This window comes from Oncorhynchus mykiss, chromosome 26 (genome assembly GCF_013265735.2).
Source record: "Oncorhynchus mykiss isolate Arlee chromosome 26, USDA_OmykA_1.1, whole genome shotgun sequence".
Classification (NCBI taxonomy): domain Eukaryota; kingdom Metazoa; phylum Chordata; class Actinopteri; order Salmoniformes; family Salmonidae; genus Oncorhynchus; species Oncorhynchus mykiss.
The window spans coordinates 24,055,267-24,080,337 of NC_048590.1; the positions used below are offsets into that span (position 1 = coordinate 24,055,267).

The 25,071-nt window shown below is 43.1% G+C and overlaps 1 protein-coding gene across 1 annotated transcript; it reads right to left on the reverse strand.

The window, feature by feature from the left end:
- On the reverse strand, positions 1-24,808 carry LOC110506449 (lysyl oxidase homolog 1). The gene is made up of 7 exons (XM_036963809.1): positions 23,252-24,808; positions 14,291-14,399; positions 12,973-13,110; positions 6,721-6,877; positions 6,333-6,428; positions 4,770-4,885; positions 1-1,796 (listed from the first exon to the last, which is right to left on the reverse strand). The coding sequence occupies exons 1-7, from the start codon at positions 24,363-24,365 to the stop codon at positions 1,790-1,792; spliced, it is 1,737 nt and encodes a 578-aa protein (XP_036819704.1). The 5' UTR covers positions 24,366-24,808; the 3' UTR covers positions 1-1,789.
- Between the last annotated feature and the right edge of the window lie 263 nt (positions 24,809-25,071).

The window sequence follows — 25,071 nt, forward strand, 5'->3', positions numbered from 1 at the left end:
TTATAGAGGTGTAAATGTATGTCTTTATTAGGTATGTCATTTTTGACAGGTGTTCAAGAACAGAAGAACTCAAGCAAATCAACATATACTCTATATATTTAATGATACCTGCTATAATCCACAAGTCTAATAGTGTCATTCCATTGATTGAATAGAATCTCCTAATTATACTTTCCACCTGTCTTGGTAAACAATATCAAGAGCAACCAGAATACAAAGAAGTGTTGGTCAATGACAGCATTGATAGACTACTATGTACAATGTTAAAATGGTAAAGTTAACGTGTAATATGGTATATAAACAGAATACAAGACCAGACCTGTTCTGCATTTGTTCGTGTTTCTAAATCCTTTCTCTTAAGTGTTTTACTGTAGGCGTGTGTTGCAATGGAGTGTGTGGGAGGCCACAGTGGGCCATCATCACAGGGATGTCTGATAGAAACCGTACACTCAACTGGAAACAGTAGCTCACTCTTTGAGAGGTAGGTAGAGGCGGCATTTCGGTACTCTGTCTGTCTGTAATGCCAAGCTAAACCTACTAGTGTAATGCATCACAACGATAGGTTTTTACAACAGTAGTTTCTTCTTTACAGTCACTCTCTGCCGCAACACACTCAATTTGAACAAATCCAAAGTATGTTCTGGATTCGTATAAAAAACATATATGAGTTCCTGGAATTTCACAAATACAGCAACAATTCAAACACAGTACTAAAGACCCTTTCATTAAAGAAGAGAAGAATCAAAATACAATCAATTAAAACAAGTACAGTTCTCTATAGCTAAAACCATGCATCAGTGGGTTAATTGTCATGTACATTCTTCTTACAAAGCTACAGATAACCTATATGGCATCTGACCAGTGTTGGTAGTTGAAAAAGAACTCCAATGTAAGTTTAATTCTGGAAAGCACCTCCTTGAAAATAAATGGCAGTTCTGCCAACTAAGCTTTATGTTTTATTGTGAGACAAACACAAAGATGAAGGACGAGGACGAAAACTGACTTTGACGGTATTTAGAGGCGGTAACGCTCTGGGTTCTGACAGCCTCTTTATGTTGAGTGACTACTTGATGGAGACTAACGTGTGCAAACGAACAAGACCTGGCTTCTCCCCTCTCTCTCGTCTCTCGATAATATTACACTATGTAGATGTGCTCAGAGAATCACATTGTTTTAAACCTGGCACAAAGAGGCAGAGAGAAGAAGAACAACAACACTATAATGGTCCTAGTGAGTCACTGGCTGGGGCTGCCATGTCTTCCTCCCAGACAGCGTGGATGAATGCACCATTTTTTTTTTTTTTGTTGGATTGCAGTTGAGCCCAGACTCGTCTGGGACCACTAATTTCAGCACCAGCTCCATTTCACACCTTATTTCAAACCAAACCGAGCCACTCTGCGCACAGCTGTGAGCAACGTACTCACAATGTCCAAGATGTTTACTATTTCATGGACAAAAGCCTCATTAAGGCTGTCAGAGTATAAATACGAGCAGTGGGGTTAGTCTGGGAGAGAAGGTTATGGATAATATAGAGGGAAAACAACAATAGAGACGGTGGGAGACTGGAGTGATGAGTCTGGTATGGGTTTTCAGTTTGTGTGCTTGTGTAAATATCCCCATGTTCTCTTCAGTGCCACTGGAACCCTTGTTCACTCTGGGCCCAGGAAACCAAAAACAGCACAAACAAAACAACAGCAACAACAATAACAAAACGAATTCCATTCACATTTCAATGGAACAGCACTGTCCTGGAGGACTCACCCTGGCTGGGCAGCCTTCCCACGTCCGATCAGGACCTTCAGGATGGACACAGAACAAACAACACAATGAGGCGGGTGTTGATAACACAGAGAGACAGAGAGGTTGGCCTACCTGTCCACACATTCTTATTAAAGGCCCTTTCTGTAGACCGAGGCAACGTTATTATAGTGAACTTAAACTGAAGCTAAAATGAAAACAAATCATGAAAAACGACTTAGAAACGTAAATAAAATAACTAATAAACCTGTCTGAAAAACTAAAACTATTATCTTTGACACCAAAACTAACCAAAATGAAAATAAAACAATCATGAATTATGTTCAGTTTCATTTTTTCCCCTAAACATTGGACAGAAATCGAATTTCAATTGGGTTGTCATGCTTTTGAAGTGTTTTAAAGCTACTGAACCGGGCGGGTAAATGCTGCCAGGAGATGGGTAAGTTTCAAATAGGCCTAATTTGTGCATTACTGTCACTAGCTATCACTAGCTAACAGGGAAAAAAATTGGCTAAGTAGCCAACTTGATTCTTCTTTAGGAACGGACATGCCGAAATGTTTGATGGGGTGGTGCATTTTTAGCCCAGTGGGCCTGTCTAACTTTTTTGTTGTTGTGCAAAATCATCATTATCTGGCTAATAATGGGGGCCTTAACCTTTCTGATCTCCCCATCCCGGATCCGGGTTCGTGAATACAGACTCAAGCTCATTACCATAACGCAACGTTAACTATTCATGAAAATCGCAAATCAAATGAAATAAATATGCTAGCTCTCAAGCTTAGCCTTTTGTTAACAACACTGTCATCTCAGATTTTCAAAATATGCTTCTCAACCATTGCAAAACAATCATTTGTGTAACAGTATTGATGGCTAACGTAGCATTTAGCATTAGCATTCAGCTGGCAACATTTACACAAAAAAACAGAAAAGCATTCAAAAAAATCATTTACCTTTGAAGAACTTCAGATGTTTTCATTGAGGAGACTCTCAGATAGCAAATGTTCAGTTTTTCCTGAAAGATTATTTGTTTAGGACAAATCGCTCCGTTTTCTGCGTCACGTTTAGCTATGAAAAAACCCCTGTATCCAGGATTGTGTAAATCTATCAGCAAGCTCATTAGCATAACACAACGTTAACTATTTATGAAAATCGCAAATTAAATGAAATAAATATGCCATCTCTCAAGCTTAGCCTTTTGTAAACAACACTGTCATCTCAGATTTTCAAAATATGCTTCTCAACCATAGGAAAACAATCATTTGTGTAAAAGTAGCTAGCTAGAGTTAGCATTTCGCGTTAGCATTTAGCGTTAGCATTAGCGTTAGCATCCAGCACGCAACATTAACAAAAACATAAAAGCCTTCAAATAAAATCATTTACCTTTGAAGAACTTCTGATGTTTTCAATGAGGATACTCTCAGTTAGATAGCAGATGCTCAGTTTTTCCAAAAAGATTCCTTGTGTATTAGAAATAGCTCCGTTTTATACATCACATTTGGCTACCAAAAAAAATCCATAAATTCAGTCCTCAAAACGCAAACTTTTTTCCAAATTAACTCCATAATATCGACTGAAAACATGGCAGACGTTGTTTAGAATCAATCCTCAAGGTGTTTTTCACATATCTCTTCATTGATACATCGTTCTTGGAAACATGGTTTCTCTCCTGAATCCCAGGAGAAAATGCCTGCACCTGAAGATTACGCACAAATTTAGACAAAGGACACCGGGCGGACCTCTGGAAAATGTAGTCTCTTATGGCCAATCTTCCAATGATATGCCTACAAATACGTCACAATGCTGCTAAGACCTTGGGCGAACGACAGAAAGTGTAGGCTCATTCGTTGCGCAATCACAGCCATATAAGGAGAGAATGGAAAACAGAGCTTCAGAAATTCTGCTAATTCCTGGGTGATGCATCATCTTGGTTTCGCCTGTAGAATGAGTTCTGGGGCACTTACAGACAAAATCTTTGCAGATTCTGAAACTTCAGAGTGTTTTCTTTCCAAAACTGTCAAGAATATGCATAGTCGAGCATCTTTTCGTGACAAAATATCGCGCTTAAAACGGGAACGTTTTTTATCCAAAAATGAAATAGCGCCCCTAGAGCTCTAACTGGTTAAAGAAATAAAATGGGCTGGTGAGGGGGCCTCAAGTGAAAAAAATGCCTGGTGTATCAGGGCCGAATTTTGGTCCCAGTCTGCCCCTGTTCTTCTTATATGTACCACTAAAGTTAAAAAGCATTGAATTGGCGTAAACATGGGTTAGAGCGAGTTTCCTTCCACCATATTGTTTTTGCACCAGTCTCAGCGCTTTTCCATTTAAATCCAAGTCACATTGAGCTGGAGTTTATCATTTAAACCTAACCTAACCTTTGACTTGATCAATCATCCCAAAAAACACACCATTTTTATTTTACAATACAAACGTCTCCTAGCCTCCCCACATACTTTCTGTTCCTATCACAAAAAAGAAAACTGAAACAAAACAATAAAAAAAAAACGAAATAGCATGTTTGTTGTTAGTTATTCACAACTAAGACAATCACATAGGGTATATACTGTCATACGTTTCCATATCATTCCAATGTCAAATAAAGGGTCAGTTGGTTTTCTGAATGCTTTAGCCCACTCACCATGTAATTATCTGTGTACTCCCTATATACTCCATAGAACTAGAGGTGATTTACTACCTCACTTGTACATTTTCATTGCTCAGATAAAGTATGCTCTAAAGCTGAGTCTCTTTCATAAAAAGAGATGGATTTTTCAGTAATTCGGAGTGTAATAATGCACTTCCTAATCAACCCATTGAAAGTCCCAATAGCATTACTGCTCCTTATGAGAGGCAGTATAAAACAGTCAGTAATCATTCATCTTGGTGACATTGATGAACATGATTCACAGAATCATTAGGTAATGAACTAAAAAACATTATATCAGGTTGTTTGACATAATAATGAGAGCTTGTCTTTTGACTAGTGTCATAAAAGAGACGTTGCTGTACTCACTGAGATATCTTGCAGTTGGTTGTTGTGACGAAGCGTCCCGTGTAGTGGATATTGCACCTCACCACATTGTTGGTGAAGTCAGACTCCAAGATAAGGTACTTGGGGTTGACCTGGAGCTGAGAGGCAGAGGAGGCAGAGGAGGATACCACTACAGCTAGGCAGGTAGGAATAAAACAATAACGTACACAGTACATTTATCAGTGGAATTCTGGCAGAGACCGGACGGAGAATCTTGACTTGAGATTCTGTATGCGTAAATAAAACATTTGAAGTGCTGCTTTAATCATCTGTTGATGCCAATGGGGAATTGATGAGGAATTAAGATAGCTATATGTGTGCTGTAGGCTAATGTGCTCACTGACACCTGGAGTTGCATGGCAAATGGTCCAGGAACAAAGGCCAATGTCCAAGGACTAGTCAGCTCTTTCTCTTCTGAGGGGCCAAGGTTGTATCTCTGTTATCTCTGTTACAGTATCCAGAGCACCTGATATTGATTGTGATAGAATAATACTATAGTATCCACGTGTGGTTTCTGTCTGAGACTTGTTCACTGAGAATAACTCTGATGCTATCTATATGTATGTATGATCTCTGTGGTTACTGTTCACTGAGGATGACTCTGATACAATCTATGTTTGTATGATCTCTGTGGTTACTTGTATCTGTATAACGGTGAAATCTGAATTACTATCTGCCAAAATATCTCAGTAATTCTTATTACTGAGATATTTTTTTACATTGCTGTTATCCCCCATACAAGCATTTATATGCTGTGACACCCTGTGGAGATTGGGCCTGGGAGTGTTCAGGTTACTGTAAACTTGGTATCATTTGATTGCTCAATGGTGGTTGGTTTCAGGTTGAAAGGTTACGGCTTCAGATGTTATAAATGGAATGAAATGCCTGATCTCTCTCTTATCCTGTATCCAGTCTATGCCCAAAACATTGACAAAGACTCCAGTCACCCAAGTCATGGACTGTTCTCTCTGCTACCGCACGGCAATGCTTTGTAAATTAAGCTTTCTGGCTTGTAGGTGAACCCGCTCGTTGTACAATGTTAATTAAATACCTGCCTTTGATATAGACAATTCTCAGACCAATTCTTGCTAGTCAACGTCAACACATTGCTTAAAGCTTGCTTGTACATTTGAATTATCTTTGTGGAGTCAGAGAAACATTTGAATAGGCAAATTGTTTATTCTTCCTACGAGTCGCATGTGAGGTATTTATAATATCATATATATTGTATGTCAAATATTACTGTCCACGACATGCAACTCAATTTAAGATTCATCCCTCATTGAAACACATGAGGTCAACACAGACAGGCAGAGAGCGATGGGACTGAATTGCAGTCAAAACGAGTAGATCGGTATGAGCCACAGTCTAGGAACAGTAATGTTTTATAGCTTAAGACAACTTTCCACATGTAAAACTTTCAGATACATTTTCCCAGTAACCTGGTCGGGCGCACCTTTTCCTATGGAATGTTGTCTTTGGAATGGCGCCTTCCTGGAAGATTACCAAGTACACATCAGAACTTTCCTCTGCTCTTAGTCTCACCTTTAGTATGTAGTTCCCAGGTTGGATGTCTGTTATATCGATCCACTGGCAATCAATATCAGCGTTGTACGTATCGTAGCAGCCTGGACTCAGACCCTGGAGGAACATAGAGGAGAGTTATTCATGTGGAACATCAACAGACTATGCTTATGGCTCAGGAGCAGAGAGACGTGCCTGCACCATCTCTGACTCATAGAAAGACTGAGTGGGGTGGAAGAACTGTTAAACAAGAGACATGTTGTGGTTGCTCGCTGAACTCAGATGATGATACCTTGTTGCGGTACCTGCTGCAAGAGCATGACACCGACTTGCCGTCGGACAAATGAATGATGCCATGCCAAGTCTATTGGCAAATCTACCTTAGTGAGATATGTGTTGGTGTATCTACCTGAGTGTGAGATGTGCAGGCATAACGCTTCAGGTGACCAAAGTCACAGGTGGTGTCCTCCAGACAGAAGCTGGCCTTGTGTCCCTCAGCCACCTTTCTTCCTGTGGTGACCTCCAGCAGGTCATAGTGGCTGAACTCATCCATGCTGTGGTAGTGTCTGTGGGTAGACAGAAGGGCAAATAGGTGGTCGGTAGTGCAACAAGAGGGGAATGAATGTCCACTTTTACCATATAATGCATTTGTGACAGGTAAAAAGCATGTGCCGCGTGTGCCGCGCAGCAGAGAAAGGAGGCATGGCACAGGGTGGTCAGCAGGGGAACAAAGAAGAGTCCAATTTTAACATTTATAAATTCAGTTAATGACAGGTACAACAACCAATACTAGAGATGTGCTCAATTTGCATAAAGGATAATTACATGATAATCAGTAAACCAACACAGAGCAAACTGTTTACTGCAGGCCACCATCCAAAGTCTTTAAATTAGGTGTGCTTGTTTATTTGAACAGCCCATTGCCCTCACCTGTCAACACTTCAACTCGGTGCAGCTTGACTGAGCATATGACAACATACCAAAGGAGACTAGAATGTAATTAATACCTACAACCATGCACTGATGAAGAAAGACATTAACAATCTATTGATGTCTGAGGTCTCGTTAATTACTTTCTATCAATCTGGAAAGTTTTAATCACTACCGCAAGATAAGTGAAGGATTGAACATGTATTCGTGTTGTGTGTGTGTGTGTGTGAATGCGTCTTTGTCAGCCCGTGCGTTTGTGTATGTGTGTGTGTGTTTACACAGCTTTAACAGTGTTGGAATGCTGGCTCTTGCCACTGCTAGCCTAGTTACCCATGAGAACAAATCATGTCCTCAGATTGTGAAATGAGCTACACCGCTCCGTATCTCAGTGTACTGCTGGTGCTGGTCCATCTGAAATCATTTACTCTAATAGCCGTGCACCATCTTGTAGCTGGGATGTGGACCAATGCCAAGTGTCAGACAGTGACCTGAGAGGGCTGGCTGTTTACTGTTGCCCTCTGCAGACCAGCATGTTGTGAATATCCTTTCCATACGAACTGTTAACACTGTGGTACTCAGATAAATCAGACAGATACCGCTACACTGTAAGGTTGAGAATACAAGTGACATACATGGGGGATTCCTTTAAATATGCAATAGAAACAGTGTTGCACTGTGAATAAGAAGGCGTCCTCTGTCCTATTTAGTCTCCTGCTGTTTGGAATAAATGGCAGCATGGTAAATGTAAAACATATTGTATCTCGATTCCCAGATACAGTAATGGCCTCGTATTTCAGCCAAGTTAGATTTCCTATGAAGATGTCATCTGAACTGTGAACACAGTGTCGAATGGCTGAAAAGCTGCAGTGCATTGTCAACCTATTCATCTCACAGGCACTTAAATGTATCCTAATCTTAATTTTTGAAATGAATCACCCTTTCTTGCTATTTTTACTGAAAGTCACATTCCAGATTCCAGACACTAAGAATTATGTCAGTGTTTGTTTTGGTGAATGTAGTGCAGGTGTGGTAAGAGCTGGAGCTGGTTCAGTCAGTAGGACTCAGACTGTATAAATAATAACCCAGTCTCCTTACCTCATGCTCCCTGTTCTAACATAGCTACAACTTTTTACTGGCGTAGTCATTAAAAGATTGAATGGAGGCTTGGAGGGAAAGGCAGACGGGTACTTTCCACCAATGGAGGAGGTGACAAATGGAAGAAGTAATTCGTTCCATAGCAGTTGGAGATGGTAAACAGCTCCTCTCAGGTGAGGAACAGTGTGTTTCCGCAGGCTAAAAGCTACACCATGCGATTCTCTAAGGGGGAATCTGCACCGACTACACAGGGAATCTGTAAACACAGAGGAATTGAAAGGGCTGTACACTGGGTATCCTGAGAGGGCAGCTCTCTGCAAAACACCCTCTGTATGTGGTGTGTGTGTGTGTGTGTGTGTGTGTGTGTGTGTGTTTGTGTGTATGTGTCTATGGGCAGGGGTTTGGAGGCAGGTGTTCAGTGCAATGGGGGTTTGAAATATGGGCATTATTTTTGTTCCCGCGAAATATGTTTATTTAGATGGAAGCCTTGAGATTGTTATCTCTCTGTGAGAGTGGGACAGACAGGGAGACACTGGGTCTGTCTGGACTGGAGGGCCCTTTCCGTCGCCTTGTAATCCTGGATCTCCCCTTGTGACTATGTCAACTAGAGAGAATTCACTTTTGGAAGGACACAGAGAGAAGGCTGGAATAAGCCTGGCTTGTAATCCTAACATACAAAACATTCCAATCCCACTTTGCACTTTATAACCACAAGTAATTTTCCAGTTGTGTTAAAATGCAATACAAAGACGTCCAGGAGGCCAGGCAGGAGAAGGGGGGGAAATATTTAGTGGATGGTGTTTGCATTCCATACAGTCCAACCAGATTACAGGAAGCCCAGAAATGTATCGCATAACGCCTGGGCAAACAGTAGCCATGGCCTTTGACCTTAGAGGTAATGCTTGTGTTCACCATAAAGAGAAGAAAAGAGGAGCATAATCGGAATATCTGCATGTATAGTGCATTTGGAAAGTATTCAGACCCCTTGAGTTTCTCCACATTTTGTCACGTTACAGCCTTATTCTAAAATGGATTTTAAATAAATCAACACACAATAACCCATAATGCCAAAGTGAAAACAGGTTTTTAGAAATGTTTGCAAATGTATAAAAAAATAAAATAGAAATACCTTATTTACAATAGTATTCAGACCCTTTGCTATGAGACTCGAAATTGAGCTCAGGTGCATTCTGTTTTCATTGATCATTCTTGAGATGCTTCTACAACTTGATTGGAGTCCACCTGTGGTAAATTCAATTGATTGGACATGATTTGGAAAGGCACAGACCTGTCTATGTAAGGTTCCACAGTTGACATTGCATGTCAGAGCAAATACCAAGTCATGAGGTCGGATTGTGTTGAGGCACAGATCTGGGGAAGGGTAGAGTTCCTCTGTGGAGATGGGATAACCTTCCAGAAGGACAACCATGTCTGCAGCACTCCACCAATCAGGCCTTTATGGTAGAGTGACCAGACAGAAGCCACTCCTCAGTAAAAGGCACATGACAGCCAGCTTGGAGTTTGCCAAAAGGCACCTAAAGACTCTCAGACCATGAGAAACAAGATTATCTGGTCTGATGATACCAATATTCAACTCTTTGGCCTGAATGCCAAGTGTCACGGCTGGGAGGAAACCTGGCACCATCCCTATGGTGAAGCATGGTGGTGGCAGCATCATGCTGTGTGCGTGTTTTTCAGGGGCAGGGACTGTGAGACTAGTCAGGATCGAGGTAAAGATGAACGAAGCAAAGTACAGTGAGATCCTTGATGAAAACCTGCTCCAGAGCGCTCAGGACCTCAGACTGGGGCGAAGGTTCACCTTCCAACAGGACAACGACCCTAGGCACACAGCCAAGACAAAACAGGAGTGGCTTTGGGAAAAGTCTCTGAATGCCCAGCCAGAGACCGGACTTGAACCTGATCGAACATGTCTGCGGAGACCTGAAAATAGCTGTGCAACAACGCTCCCCATCCAACCTGACAGAGCTTGAGAGGACCTGCAGAGAAGAATGGGAGAAACTCCCCAAAAACAGGTGTGCCAAGCTTGTAGTGTCACAGCCAAGAAGACTCGAGGCTGTAATCGCTGCCAAAGGTGCTTCAACAAAGTACTGAGTAAAGGATCTAAATACTTATGTAAATGTGATCATTCTTATTTTTTATTTATTTTTTATAAATTAGTAAACATTTCTAAAAAAAAAACAGTTTTTGCTTTGTCATTATGGGTTATTGTGTGTAGATTGTGTGTAGATTGATGAAGAAAAAAATATATTTTAGGATGATGCTGTAACTTTCAAGGGGTCTGAATACTTTCTGAAGGCACTGTACATAATCCGGATATTAACTGTGTACATCTATTGCACTGTTTGATCATAATTGATCACTCTATTGTGTAAATGGACAGAAATGTTATATTGAGGTTTACATTTTTTATAGAGAAATCTGAATCTAATGATGCACACTGTATTTAAATTCAATTATTTAAATTCAACCGAGTTCATGCTATCTGTTTGTCTCCATAAAACACTGATTCTAAGGTTTTATCCTAAACTTTCTGTACCGTATAACATTTGCTCAATACACAAATGAAAATATAGATGGATTAAGGGGTCATATACTGACTACTCATTGTATTCAAATATTCCATTGGGGGGAAAAATGTAGGACAGTGAAGTTGATTTGGCAAAGAGTTGTTCTTTTCTCAAACAAGCACACTTGTTACTGTGTTCTGTGCTGTTCCACTAACACAAATCCATGTCATCATATAATACCAGGCACCAGGCCTATGATGCCAGGGAACAGATTGATAGGAACATTTATGGATTCTATTCCATTTCCATTGGCCAGTCAAATCGAGCTGTTGCATTGGCTAACTCCCGCCCTGGAAACCAAGGTATAAACGAACAGTGATGTCACCAGGCAACATTGCCAATCTGCTAATGGGCAGTCAACATTCCATAGAGCTGAGGACAGTAAGTACAGCCTGAAACTTGTTGCACAAACCCAAGGAACACAGACATACTGTGACCAATAAAACCGTTGTGGAACGCAAGGTCATAGAGGAAGGGCAGGGCAGAGGGTGTCCAAACATATCAGTGATGTCATGACATACTGTATGAAGTGAAGTCATGATTGCACCAAAAAGAGCAAATGTGAACGCACTGACCTCAGCTAACCAAACTAACACAAAACGAAAGAGCTAAACAGCCAACTTTAAATGTCACATTTAACAACAAATCCGATTAACCCTGTAGAGCAAGGATCTTACCGTTTTTACCATAGCAAGGTTGTGTACATTGGCCCCGGAGAGGATGGCTGCTGTTTTATGGGCTCTTAACCAACCGTGCTATTTTGTTTGTTTTTTCGCATTGTTTGTAACATATTTTGTACATAATGTTGCTGCTACTGTCTCTTATGACCGAAAAGAGCTTCTGGACATCAGAACAGCGATCTCTCCTTTTGAATTGGACAAATCATTTTTCTTTAATGTGCCGGACGAGAGGGATTTACTCCAGACACCCGAACAGGCCCTCATCCCCGTCATTTGCAGGAGAAAGAGACTGAGGTTTCGCCGAAGGAGATCGGGGTGCCTTGTGAGGATCCAGTGACGAGTGGCAAATCTGCCTTTGCCATCTGTCCTATTGGCCAATGTACAATCGCTGGATAATAAAATGGACAAACTAAAAGCACGTATTTCCTACCAACTGGACATTAAAAACTGTAATATCGTGTGTTTCACCGAGTCGTGGCTTAACGACGACATGAATAACATACAGCTGGCGGGTTATACACTGTACCGGCAGGATAGAACAGTAACCTCTGGTAAGACAAGGTTTTTACCTCATTTCTACCAGCATGTTAAATGTGCAACCAGAGGGGAAAAAAACTCTAGACCGCCTTTACTCCACACACAGAGACGGGTACAAAGCTCTCCCTCGCCCTCCATTTGGAAAATCTGACCATAATTCTATTCTCCTGATTCCTGCTTACAAGCACTAAAGCAGGAAGCAGGACTGTTTTGCTAGCACAGACTGGAATATGTTCTATGATTCTACCAATGGCAATGAAGAGTACACCACATCAGTCACTGGCTTCATCAATAAGTGCATCGATGAAATCGTCCCCACATGGACTGTACGTACATACACCAACCAGAAAACATGGATTACAGGCAACATCGACACTGAGCTAAAGAGTAGAGCTGCCACTTTCAAGGAGCGGGATACCTGAACATCTAATCAAATGGCTACCCAGATTATTTGCATTGCCCCCTCTTTTATGCTGCTGCTACTCTCTGTTATTATCTATGCATAGTCATTTTAATAACTCTACCTATATGTATATTTTACCTCAATTACCTCGACTAACCGGTGCCCCCGCACATTGACTCTGTACCGATACCCCCTGAATATCGTCTCCCTACTGTTATTTTTCTGCTGCTCTTTAATTATTATTATTATGTTTTATTTTTTTTGTATTTATCTTAAAACTGCATTGTTGGTTAAGTGCTTGTAAGTAAGCATTTCACTGTAAGGTTTACACTTGTTGTATTCGGCGCATGTGACAAATACAATTTGATTTGAGTATCATAAACCAATAGCATATACTGTATGGGTTTGGGGAAACACTGGTTACTTACTGATGGCAGCTGTGCCACTCCCAGGTGTGTCGAGGTCGGTTGGGCATGAAGTCAGCTGTCCCCTGGTTCTTAACCCTCTGTGGGAAGCGAAGCAGGACTCTGACGTCATAGTCTGTAGTCTCAGCGCTGTAGGCAGTGCTGTGGGAAGACAAACACACAGTATGGAATAGCAATGAGTGACGGAAAGTGCAGAAGGCTACAGAGAACATATCTCCCAAGGGTTGTCCCGGTGAGTTTCTGATACCTAAGGCTCACAATGTGTTCCTGCAACAAGACAGAATTGAGCGCGTCTGGAAAAGCTAGAGGGAAAAAATATGTTAAATAAATAATTACAGATTACTGTGATTAATCTCCATAGCCTACTGCACACGTTTTCAGTTTTGTAGCAAGGGAAGCTTTGAAGTGGACAGGCATACACTGTGTAGAGACGTCCAGTATGAACACATTTTTTAGAATTGTTTTAATATTAACCTGCATTCAAAAGTATCAGTAAAAATCTTTGCAATTCATTTTATGGCTGTTTTTGACATTGGAGTGTATAGCACATTATACAAGGCCATCTGTCCATGACTGCTGATAACACAGGCAGGATATGAGAGGGCTTCGAGGAATGGCTGTGCTTGAGAAAGGAAGGAGGGCAAACAGGAGAGCCAGTGGGACAACAAAGTTCATCGCCTTCATTTAAATGCTCTGCAGTCTGGGCAATTGTACCGTACCCATCTAACCCTGGGGCCAAAGTCAGAGGACCATTATGTGTGCTGCGACTGCAGACCAAACCACTCAGAGAACCGTTTACTGACAGGCCACGTTACATAGGCAAGCCTTAGGCTGCTTTTACACAGGCAGCGCAAATCTGATCTTTTGCCCAATTATTGGCAAAAGACATGATCTGATTGGTCAAAAGACCAATTAGTGGCAGCATATCAAAATTGTATAAATGCAGCCTTAGTGACAGGCCTAGGTGAACAGATTTCAGGTTATTGATGTTGCACTGTGAACTGGGTTCCAAACTTTATATACTGCATCTTAGATAAGGAGTACATTTACTAAGCAGGTAGATAAAACAGTCCGGAGCGGAGACATAATATGCTAATATTCACCCATAGGCACATGGAATCTTTCAATCTGTTCTAACTGGAGGAGACTGATTGTCCATCAGAATGTGACAACTGGCTTACAAAAATTGGTGATAAGAGTGACTACTAACAGAGTGACTACTAACAGAGTGACTACTAACAAAGTTATTGTATGTTCTCCTCATCCAAAGCAAACACAGACACTTATTAAAACACTTAAAAGGTTTCAAATGGTCTCTTACCTTGCCAAGCATTTCTCCTCGGCAGCACAGCGGAGAGAGTACATGTGAGCCCTCTGGATATACGTGGAGGCCTGCACATAGTTGGGATCAGGAACCAGGTCTGGCAAACCTAGAACAAGACACTTGGCTCAACAAATAGTATCCTTCGACAGCAATTGATTCAATCATGTTAGTATCAATACCTTGATGCCAATGTCAACTTTTACAGGTCTGCTTCCTCCCTTGACAGAATATAGAGTATCGCTGTGGTGCACCGACCAGTGAGGTCATTCCTCAAATAAAACAGCACAGCTTTACACCTCCTCATCCATCAGCTACATTTCATTCCCCTGCGTTGTGTTAGTGTAAGGACTTTAATACAGATGCAGTGGAAGTTCACGCTTTTAATGATGTGCAGCTTATAAAGCCTTCCTAAACACTACATACATGTGTTACAAATCATTTATAACCATATTTCATGCTTTATAAACGCTTCATAAATGTGGCATAACTGCGTGACATAACCACCAATGTCAAATGTGACATAACCCGCTATGTCAAATATGACATGAACTTGTGCTTTATAAAGGGTGGTATAAGCACCGCTTAATAAAGGCCTTATAAATCATATTAAATTGAGGCTTCACAAAGTATTTATAAACCTGTCATACGTTCTTGGTAGAGCATCTCAACGCCAGGATATTGAATTTGATTCCCAGGACCACCCATACGTAAACATTTATTCACCAATGACTGTAAGTCACTTTGCATAAAAGCGTCTGCTAAATGTTATATATTAATTCACTAAAACATTTCTAGGATGGCCCAACCTCTTTCCCTCTTGGGTGCATAGTCAAGTATTGGACCTGAACTCTACTTTCCCCAAAATGCTGTGCTGCAGAAGGATGTGTGCAGTCATGCACAGCAGAACACGTTGGTAGGGCCTTTAAAAAATATTTATTTTTGTTTTTGTTTTTCCAGGTTTCGGATTGTTAATTGTTCATGTTTAGACAATAATTTTTCATATATCGTTAATGGTTATTGACACTTCTCTACTATTACGTTGGGTACTTTTATTTAAAACATTTCTGAAATTCCCTGACATGGAAGTACTTTTTTAGTGTTGCTGATGAGACACTGATCATATTATGAGTTCAAATGCCGCTGGGCAGCGAAAGGATATTTTCTCCAAATTATTCTGGGGGACTACACACATGCGGCTATTCTGTGTTGAGCGGTTAACAAAGAAACAGATACTCCTATCTGCTTCATTTAGAGTTATTTATGCGACTTTAGTTATGATACAAACGTTGGGCTATATGTTAAAATTGATTTTGTATTTGACCCCCTTTTTCTCCTCTCACCGCTGCAATGCACCAACAGGCTTGGGAGGCGAAGGTTGAGTCATGCGTCCTCCAAAACATGACCCGCCAAACCGCGCTTCCTAACACCCGCCAGCTTAACCCGGAAGCCAGCCGTGTGTCGGAGGAAACAACTGACGACCAGGGTCAGCCTGCAGGCGCCTGGCTCGCCACAAGAAGTTGCTAGAGGAAATTGAACCAAGTAAAGCCCCCCCGGCCAAATTCTCCCCTAACCCGGACGACGCTGTGCCTATTGTGCGCTGCCCTATGAACCTCCCATTATGGCCGGTTGTGATACGATGCAGTGCCTTAGACCGCTGTGCCACTCGGGAGGTCTATATGTTTCGATTTTTAATACATTCTAAGACTGCAAGATGCGACTCTGATGATGAATGGCATGAGCTCTAGTTTGTTTCTTGCGCAGGCTGCAAACACTTCATCAGTCTCTCATTCACAATTTGACAAGCACTTGATAATGCCTCAAATTTCCTGGCGGCATCCCCCTTGTGTGGCTGTAATGCCCCCTAAAAACATCCAGGTCTTTTGTGGCCAGTGGCCGTTGTACCCTTGGGCTGAATATAATAATTAGAATTTCCTTCTCCAGGCTGCGTGCTTCGAAGCACCTCTCACTTCCATGATTCTCTCAGATACCTCAATTCTTATTAACCAATGACTGTCACATGATCTGTTCCTTCTCACAGGCATCTCAGTGCCTGTAGGCTACAAGTGAAGACAGACACATCGGGGACGCAACTGCATGTGTCCTTCTTATTGAATTCCGAGGCGCATATTGAAGATATTGGAATAACTGTCCACATTTACTTTTCGTCAGCCAACAAGGTGAGTAGGCCTAATGAACAGCAGAAGCACTAGCCTATGACAATCTACTATCCCCCATGGTACAAAAGTTGACCTATTCTATTACATTTTTATAGTGAAAGTTATCTTCCCCAAACTTGAAACTCACGCGCCGCCTATGTATGCCAGTTAGGCTCTACACCGGTTATAAAGCAAATTAATGTGCTTCATTTTAAGAAGTTATTTGGCCACTTTAGTTTTGATTCAAACCTTGTGATACAAAACATATAGGGCTATGGGCTAGGCTACATGACGTGTGCAAATTAAGATTTTAGAGGGTAAATCATCTTTAATATTACAGATAGATTGTGGCTTCCATCAATGTAATTGTCTGCATCATTTCCAATCCCCCATATATTTTGTGTGTGTATGTATGTATGTATATATATATATATATATATATATATATATATATATATATATATATATATATATACAGTGCCTTGCGAAAGTATTCGGCCCCCTTGAACTTTGCGACCTTTTGCCACATTTCAGGCTTCAAACATAAAGATATAAAACTGTATTTTTTTGTGAAGAATCAACAACAAGTGGTGCACAATCATGAAGTGGAACAACATTTATTGGATATTTCAAACTTTTTTAACAAATCAAAAACTGAAAAATTGGGCGTGCAAAATTATTCAGCCCCTTTACTTTCAGTGCAGCAAACTCTCTCCAGAAGTTCAGTGAGGATCTCTGAATGATTCAATGTTGACCTAAATGACTAATGATGATAAATACAATCCACCTGTGTGTAATCAAGTCTCCGTATAAATGCACCTGCACTGTGATAGTCTCAGAGGTCCGTTAAAAGCGCAGAGAGCATCATGAAGAACAAGGAACACACCAGGCAGGTCCGAGATACTGTTGTGAAGAAGTTTAAAGCCGGATTTGGATACAAAAAGATTTCCCAAGCTTTAAACATCCCCAAGGAGCACTGTGCAAGCGATAATATTGAAATGGAAGGAGTATCAGACCACTGCAAATCTACCAAGACCTGGCCGTCCCTCTAAACTTTCAGCTCATTCAAGGAGAAGACTGATCAGAGATGCAGCCAAGAGGCCCATGATCACTCTGGATGAACCGCAGAGATCTACAGCTGAGGTGGGAGACTCTGTCCATAGGACAACAATCAGTCATATATTGCACAAATCTGGCCTTTATGGAAGAGTGGCAAGAAGAAAGCCATTTCTTAAAGATATCCATAAAAAGTGTTGTTTAAAGTTTGCCACAAGCCACCTGGGAGACACACCAAACATGTGGAAGAAGGTGCTCTGGTCAGATGAAACCAAAATTGAACTTTTTGGCAATAATGCAAAACGTTATGTTTGGCGTAAAAGCAACACAGCTCATCACCATGAAAACACCATCCCCACTGTCAAACATGGTGGTGGCAGCATCATGGTTTGGGCCTGCTTTTCTTCAGCAGGGACAGGGAAGATGGTTAAAATTGATGGGAAGATGGATGGAGCCAAATACAGGACCATTCTGGAAGAAAACCTGATGGAGTCTGCAAAAGACCTGAGACTGGGACGGAGATTTGTCTTCCAACAAGACAATGATCCAAAACATAAAGCAAAATCTACAATGGAATGGTTCAAAAATAAACATATCCAGGTGTTAGAATGGCCAAGTCAAAGTCCAGACCTGAATCCAATCGAGAATCTCTGGAAAGAACTGAAAACTGCTGTTCACAAATGCTCTCCATCCAACCTCACTGAGCTCGAGCTGTTTTGCAAGGAGGAATGGGAAAAAATGTCAGTCTCTCGATGTGCAAAACTGATAGAGACAAACCCCAAGCGACTTACAGCTGTAATCGCAGCAAAAGGTGGCGCTACAAAGTATTAACTTAAGGGGGCTGAATAATTTTGCACGCCCAATTCTTCAGTTTTTGATTTGTTAAAAAAGTTTGAAATATCCAATAAATGTCGTTCCACTTCATGATTGTGTCCCACTTGTTGTTGATTCTTCACAAAAAAATACAGTTTTATATCTTTATGTTTGAAGCCTGAAATGTGGCAAAAGGTCGCAAAGTTCAAGGGGGCCGAATACTTTCGCAAGGCACTGTATAGTACCAGTCAAAAGTTTGGACACACCTACTCATTCAAGGGTTTCTATTTATTTGTACTATTTTCTACATTGTCGAATAATAGTGATAGTAATAGTTAAGACATCAAAACTATGAAATAACACATATGGGATTAGGTAGTAACCAAAAAAGTGTTAAACACAGGGAATGAGATTAGGTGTAATGTGACTAACATGACATCACTTTATAGTGTGAGCCATCCTTCAGCACAACATGTCACCCTGTATACAGCATGATTACATCATATTCCACATAGTGGGTTATGTCACAGTTGACAATGGTGATCATTTTATGTAGCGCTTATGAAGGCTTTATGAAGCCTTTAGAAGCTGAACGTCATTTAAAGAGGGACCGAAGATTTAGTGTAGAGTTATGACCACAGGTTACATATGGTGGCACATTCAGATAGGTGGGCCCTGTGGGCAGTAGTCAGGAATCACTAATTACAGTACATTCCAGATGATCATCTCAGCAGGATCTTAGTGTACACAAAAAAGCTAATCATGCCAAGAAAAATAAAATGGAGTATACATGGAAGGAGTCATTCATTCTTTAAAAAATTCTTCCATCACAACCTGAATGTGAAAGTGAAAACATGGTTGGTACACATAGGGAGAAAATTATGCTAAAACGCTGGGGCCTCTTTATATGATGTGATGTTTCATGACACTAATCCTAATTTGCACCTGTCATTCCATGTTAACCTTTGGCATGAAAAATACGTTCAGACTATTCATATCTGGAGGGGATAATGAGAAGCATTAGAGAATCAACTTCCTCAACTAGACTTGCAATTCTGTTCTGCTACAGTAGCCAACGTTCATATTTCATATTTGCTGTAGGCTCCTAGTAATCAAAAATTGAAAGCTATTTCACATTAATGCAGAGAAAATGAGCGAGATGGAGGGAGAGAGAAAGAGAGACAGAGCAGCATGCTAAGGTAAAACAACAATGATCTCACACCCTGCTGTTCCTAAACTGGGCCAGTGATCGACTCTGTCAGAGAAAACAGAAGAATAAATAAAAAAGCAGGCCTGAGTTGTCAGAGCCAATGTGAGTCCCATTTCCAGTAAAGGGCATGCCAGAAAGGGTCACTGGGATACCTTATCACCACCCCCTTCCCTCCTCCTTTACCTCAACCTCAAAGGCCAGACATCCACTTAAATGTGAACCAGTTGGAGCAACATAAAGTCAATCCCAAGTTTTGACCTCTGGTACCATTCAAAAACTACCATCTGCTTCATTTTGGTCCCAGCCAAATTGACAAAACAGTAAAACAACTGAAGCCATATGGGGACATGATATTTAGCGTTGCGCTTTTGTATCCTCGCTCTGTCATCACGTTGTTTACAGCAGGCCTTGGATACAGTTTGTTTATAGGAATTCTACAGAGAAAGCGTCCTATCTCCTCTGCCTGTTTAACATCCAGGTGAGCCTTCCCCAGTTTAGACACAGGTTCAAGTGAGGGTTCTGTCTTTCCGGGCACTGTGTACACATCCTATTTGTCATCTCTCTCTGAAGCAGATTTACAGGCCACGGGAAGCTTCCTGGAGCAGACCATGTAAACACTGTAAGGCCTGTGTGAAATGCAAAGGTTTTCCATCCAGCAGCGGACTCGGCTCCCTCATCTTTCGGCAAAGCCTTTGTTCTTTAGCCCCCTAATCTCCGAAAACTGGAAATTGAGTATTTTTCAGAGGGATATAGTGTGTCTGAACCAAAGGCTGATCAGCCCTCGAAAGCATTTGACAAGGCTGTAAATACTGTATCATAGTCTAAGTGGGGCACTAGAGAAAAGATGTTGGATTTTGCCAGTTCTTTAATAATGTCTTTCCCTGAAAGTGTACAATACACAACATAGAAACACATCCCTTTTATGAAGTCAATAGCATGTCATTTATTTTTTGAGAACAGCTCTTTCATTAGAGTGGGTGCATGTGAGAATACGTGAGAGCTTAAGAGTGGTGAGAGAATAGAGTGCAATATAATAGTGCTGTCACGGTTGCAGTCACAGCTCTCCGTGAACAAGACAAGTCCGAGCCTATTGCAACACACCAACACAGGCTCTTTCCACATCCCTCATTTATCTTGTTCCCATTAAGGCCATTTGGCAATAAACAAGACAAGTTACTACTTATCTCTATTGACAAGTCAATACATTAACACTTCCCACTGGGCAAAAACTGGTTGAATCAACGTTGTTTCACGTTAGTTGAAAACTCAACCAAATATAAATCAAAACTAGACATTGAACTGATGTCTGTGCCCAGTGGACTTTGGATAGTCCATGTGTAGATGCTCTACAGACTATCACTAACATTTCAACTGACTATCTATTAACCCTAACCCTAATCCGAAACGTAACCCTTATCCTAAACCTAAACCTAACCCTAACTCTAGCCCTAACCCTTATTCTAAACCTAGCCCTAACTGTAACCTAAGCAAGCAGTTTCTCATCAACAGATAGTTTATTGACAGTATGACCACGTGTAGAGCATCTACAGATGGACTAGCCAGGCTATCCAAATGAAATGTGACCCGCAATAATTCTGTGTCTAATCGGTCTTTGATTTGAGTCCTATTCATTTGAGTGGGAACAAAGCGAACCGGTCTCCACATTTGAAGGTATGTCAGTTAAATTGGAATCCCTTGCTGCCTTCGCTTCTATTGACTGTCAGCCCACTGGAGGAACTTCTATCACATTGATTAAATGGCGTGTGAGAAAGCCGAGGCATCTGCACACATGTTGGCTGTGTCTTGGACAGAGAAGAATGAGTGCGACTGAGTTATGGAACTGAAGCACATGGCACATTAAAGAGCCTCATGCACAGCCTGGTCAGGCAGAGGAATAGAGATATGTGTAAGTCAGTCTTCCATGCTCCCAACCAGAGGAGAGTACCCCATCTGATGTCCCAGCTCCTCAGGCCATGGAGGCTCCTAGCAGCTAGAACTGCTCTAGCTGCTAGGAGCCTCCATGGCCTGAGGAGCTGGGACATCAGATGGGGTACTCTCCTCTGGTTGGGAGCATGGAAGACTGACTTACACAAACTCCCACACACGTGTGCGCAATTGCGTCACTTTTTTCGCCACACGGCTTCAGTTACTCTAAATAAATGTTTTCCACATTGATAACTTTGGGCTCCAATAATAAAGTCGGTGTCCACCCCTTACCCTCACCATACTCCCTAACCCAGCCCTGTGATTGGCTCTCAGAACAGAGTCTATCAATTACCCTTGGTTTTCAAGAAATTGTGTGTTTTGAATTACAAAACAAATATTGGGCATTTTGGCTGGGCCACTGCATGTTTAAGAGCAGCTCGTTGATGCTCCCTCCCTCCCTCTTCACCCCAGCTCATACTAAATATTTGTTTGATTTCCTGAGGCAATGGACCATGTGAAACAGGGACTTTCCACTAATCCGCCCCCCCCCCCCCCCCCCCCCCCCCCCCTCTCTCTCTCTCTGGTAGTGGTACAGGCAGCACCCCCTCCTCCCCTCTCTCTCTCTGGTAGTGGTACAGGCAGCACCCCCTCTCCTCCCCTCTCTCTCTCTGGTAGTGGTACAGGCAGCACCCCCTCCTCCCCTCTCTCTCTCTCTGGTAGTGGTACAGGCAGCACCCCCTCCTCCTCTCTCTCTCTCTCTCTCTGGTAGTGGTACAGTCAGCACTCCCTCCTCCCCTCTCTCTCTCTCTCTCTGGTAGTGGTACAGGCAGCACCCCCTCCTGCCCTCTCTTTCTCTCTGGTAGTGGTACAGGCAGCACACCCCTCCTCCCCCCTCTCTCTCTCTCTGGTAGTGGTACAGGCAGCATCCCCCTCTCTCCCATCCTGCTCACCCAGGCCCCAGTCACCCTCCTCCAGCCAGCCCCAACACCGAGGTAACCTCTATTCCCAGGTTCTACACCCAGACCTTCCCAAGAGCCAAGCCATTTTCAGCAGACTATTACTCCCCAAGCTATGACACAGTGAGCCCTGTGTGTGCGCTCACCACATTGGCAGGCCTTTCTCAACACCTGGTTTCAATAACCCCTCTGAGTGAGGGGGAAAAGATGAACCGTCCTTCAGTAGAGTTTGCTTTTGTTTGGCAAATTATAATTGAAAGACTTGAGCCAGGAAATAGCAATGCAATTCTGGTTATTTAAAAAGAGATTTCTATGTACTGTGTTTTGAGCCTGAGAGATGTGAAATGAAAGACCTCTAGAAAACAGTGCACTTCTCCAGCTGCAGAGGCACATAGCTGGGGAGACAGGTGGTAAGGGTTCTGCTCCCCCTGGGCTCACAGTGTCCACCACTGTCAGGAAATAGCAGAGGAGCAGAGTAGAGGAGCCACATTCCCTTCTTGTTTTCTTTCCTTCAACTGAGGAAAAGCTTGGATGTGACCCCACAAGTGCATAATCCACTTCACATGTGCACTGCCATTAGGATCTGGTGGTTCCTTCGTGGTTTGCATGACTGTCTTGTACTGCTCACATCAAACAGACTATAAAGTTGACTAAATAGAAGATGACAAATCTCTATTGTTTCTTTAGGACCACATACAGATTATCTTTCATACTCTCAAAACAAAATACTGTACATTCTGATGATTTAAAACATTTGGTTGGACAGTGGACAAAGAGCTGGCTTTGTTATAAGACATAAGACGTTGAACTAAATGACTTTGTGCATGTTAATTGCGCGTACCTCTCTGTTCCGGCCGGTAGACACTCCCGACGTTGACGCTGGGGTTCTCCACGGCCGTGTTGGGGTTTCTTCCTGGCACCACAGGTGGAAGGAAAGGAGGCTGTGGCTGCACCTGGGGCCTACCGAACGGGGGGAACTGCTCGTACTGGGGACTTCGTACTGGAGGCTGAGCGCCAGCCACTGTCCTGTCCGGGGCAGCGGGCACTGTGTCGGCAGCGGCAGCAGCAGCAGGATCTTCTCCTCCATTGTAGAGGCTGTGTGTGTATCTGCGGTCCAGGCCATCTGAGAAGGGTGGCTGGGCAGCCCGTGCTGGCACAGCAGGCACGGCAGGCACGGCAGGGTTGGGCCCGTAGCCATAGGACTGGTAGTAACGGTAGCCATCCTCACCATAGTCCTGTGGGGAGCGTGGAACCACAGGGGCCAGACCAGCACCCGTTCCATACCCGACTCCAGTGTATCCTCCACCGACACCAACATATCCTCCACCACCAGCACCGTATCCTCCACCACCAGCACCATAGCCTCCACCTGTGGCCCTCTGGAAGGGTGGCTCCGCGTAGCCCCGACCTGCTCCCTCCACCACACTAGGATCATAGGGCAGGGGGTAGGACTGCTGAGGGAAGGGGTATTGCGGGTAGGGTTGGACAGGGACGTTGTAGGAAGATGAGAAGGATGATGAGGACGATGAAGAGGACCCAGTGGATGGCCTGAAGCGGGGGTTGGTGGAGCCTGTCCCCACGGAGCCCTGGCGCCAGTTGTCGGGCACCTGTCCGAAGCCAAATGGATGTCTGGCCTGTCCTCTCACGGTCTCCGAGCCTCCCCTGGAGGGGGCCTGCCTGCGTACATTCCCACCTTGTGGTCTGCGGGGGGTTCGGGGGCGAGAGTCAGCCACCACCACTCTGTGACTTCTCTCCTGCTCCTGTGCTCCAGCAGGGACGTACTCGGCTCCACTGTTGAGGAGGCTGAACCTCCGGCCGTTGTTCTCCCACTGGATCATTTGTCTCCAGGGGGTGGCAGCGCCATCCTGCCCCACAGCCTGGTCCTGGGCCTGGGCCCATCCGGAGCCCAGTAGTACACACACCAAGCTCATCACAACAAGAGGCAGCATCATCATGACACTAAACACACCTCAACTCACCACCACACAGAGAAAACAACCAACAGCTGCTCAAACACAACCAACCACCTGTAGCCTATGTCAACACAGCATGAATCCTTTTCTGGGGGTATGGAGCAGCGCGTGGTGGGGGTGTGGAGAGGATAGCAGGAGGATATGCCAGTGGTTCTGTCCATTCGCTGCTCCTTACAGCTGGCTAGAGAGGCTGAGGATCAGTCTGTGTCCAGGAGCAGTCATATCCGGGAGGGTGGGGGGTGGGGGGGGGGGAGTAGGCTCCAGAGGCCCCGCTGGTGGTGCTAGTGTCTGTTAGTGCTGTGAGAGAATGCCCTGTCTTCCTGGCTGTCTAGCTGTGCTGTGACTGTCAGTTGACTGAGCATTGCTCTCACTCAGCCTTCTGGAGAGGAGTGCCTGTGTGCCTCGACCGAAGCCTTCTATTTGCTTCTCTGATTGCTTACAATGGGCTGTGAAAAAAAGCACTCTCAACTGCTTTTTAAAAAAAAAGGAGAGGTCCCACATGGCCCTAGTGCTAGAGTGGTTTCCTGGACTGACTGCAGGAGCCAGGACTCGCTCTGTAAGGCTTCCAGAGTCAACATCACCATCTGCAAAGGCACTCAGATTTATATCGCGGCTCACTTTCCGTTGCCCAAATTCTTTTATCATCCTGAACAAGCAGAGATGCGTTGAACATGGCCTGGATTCACCC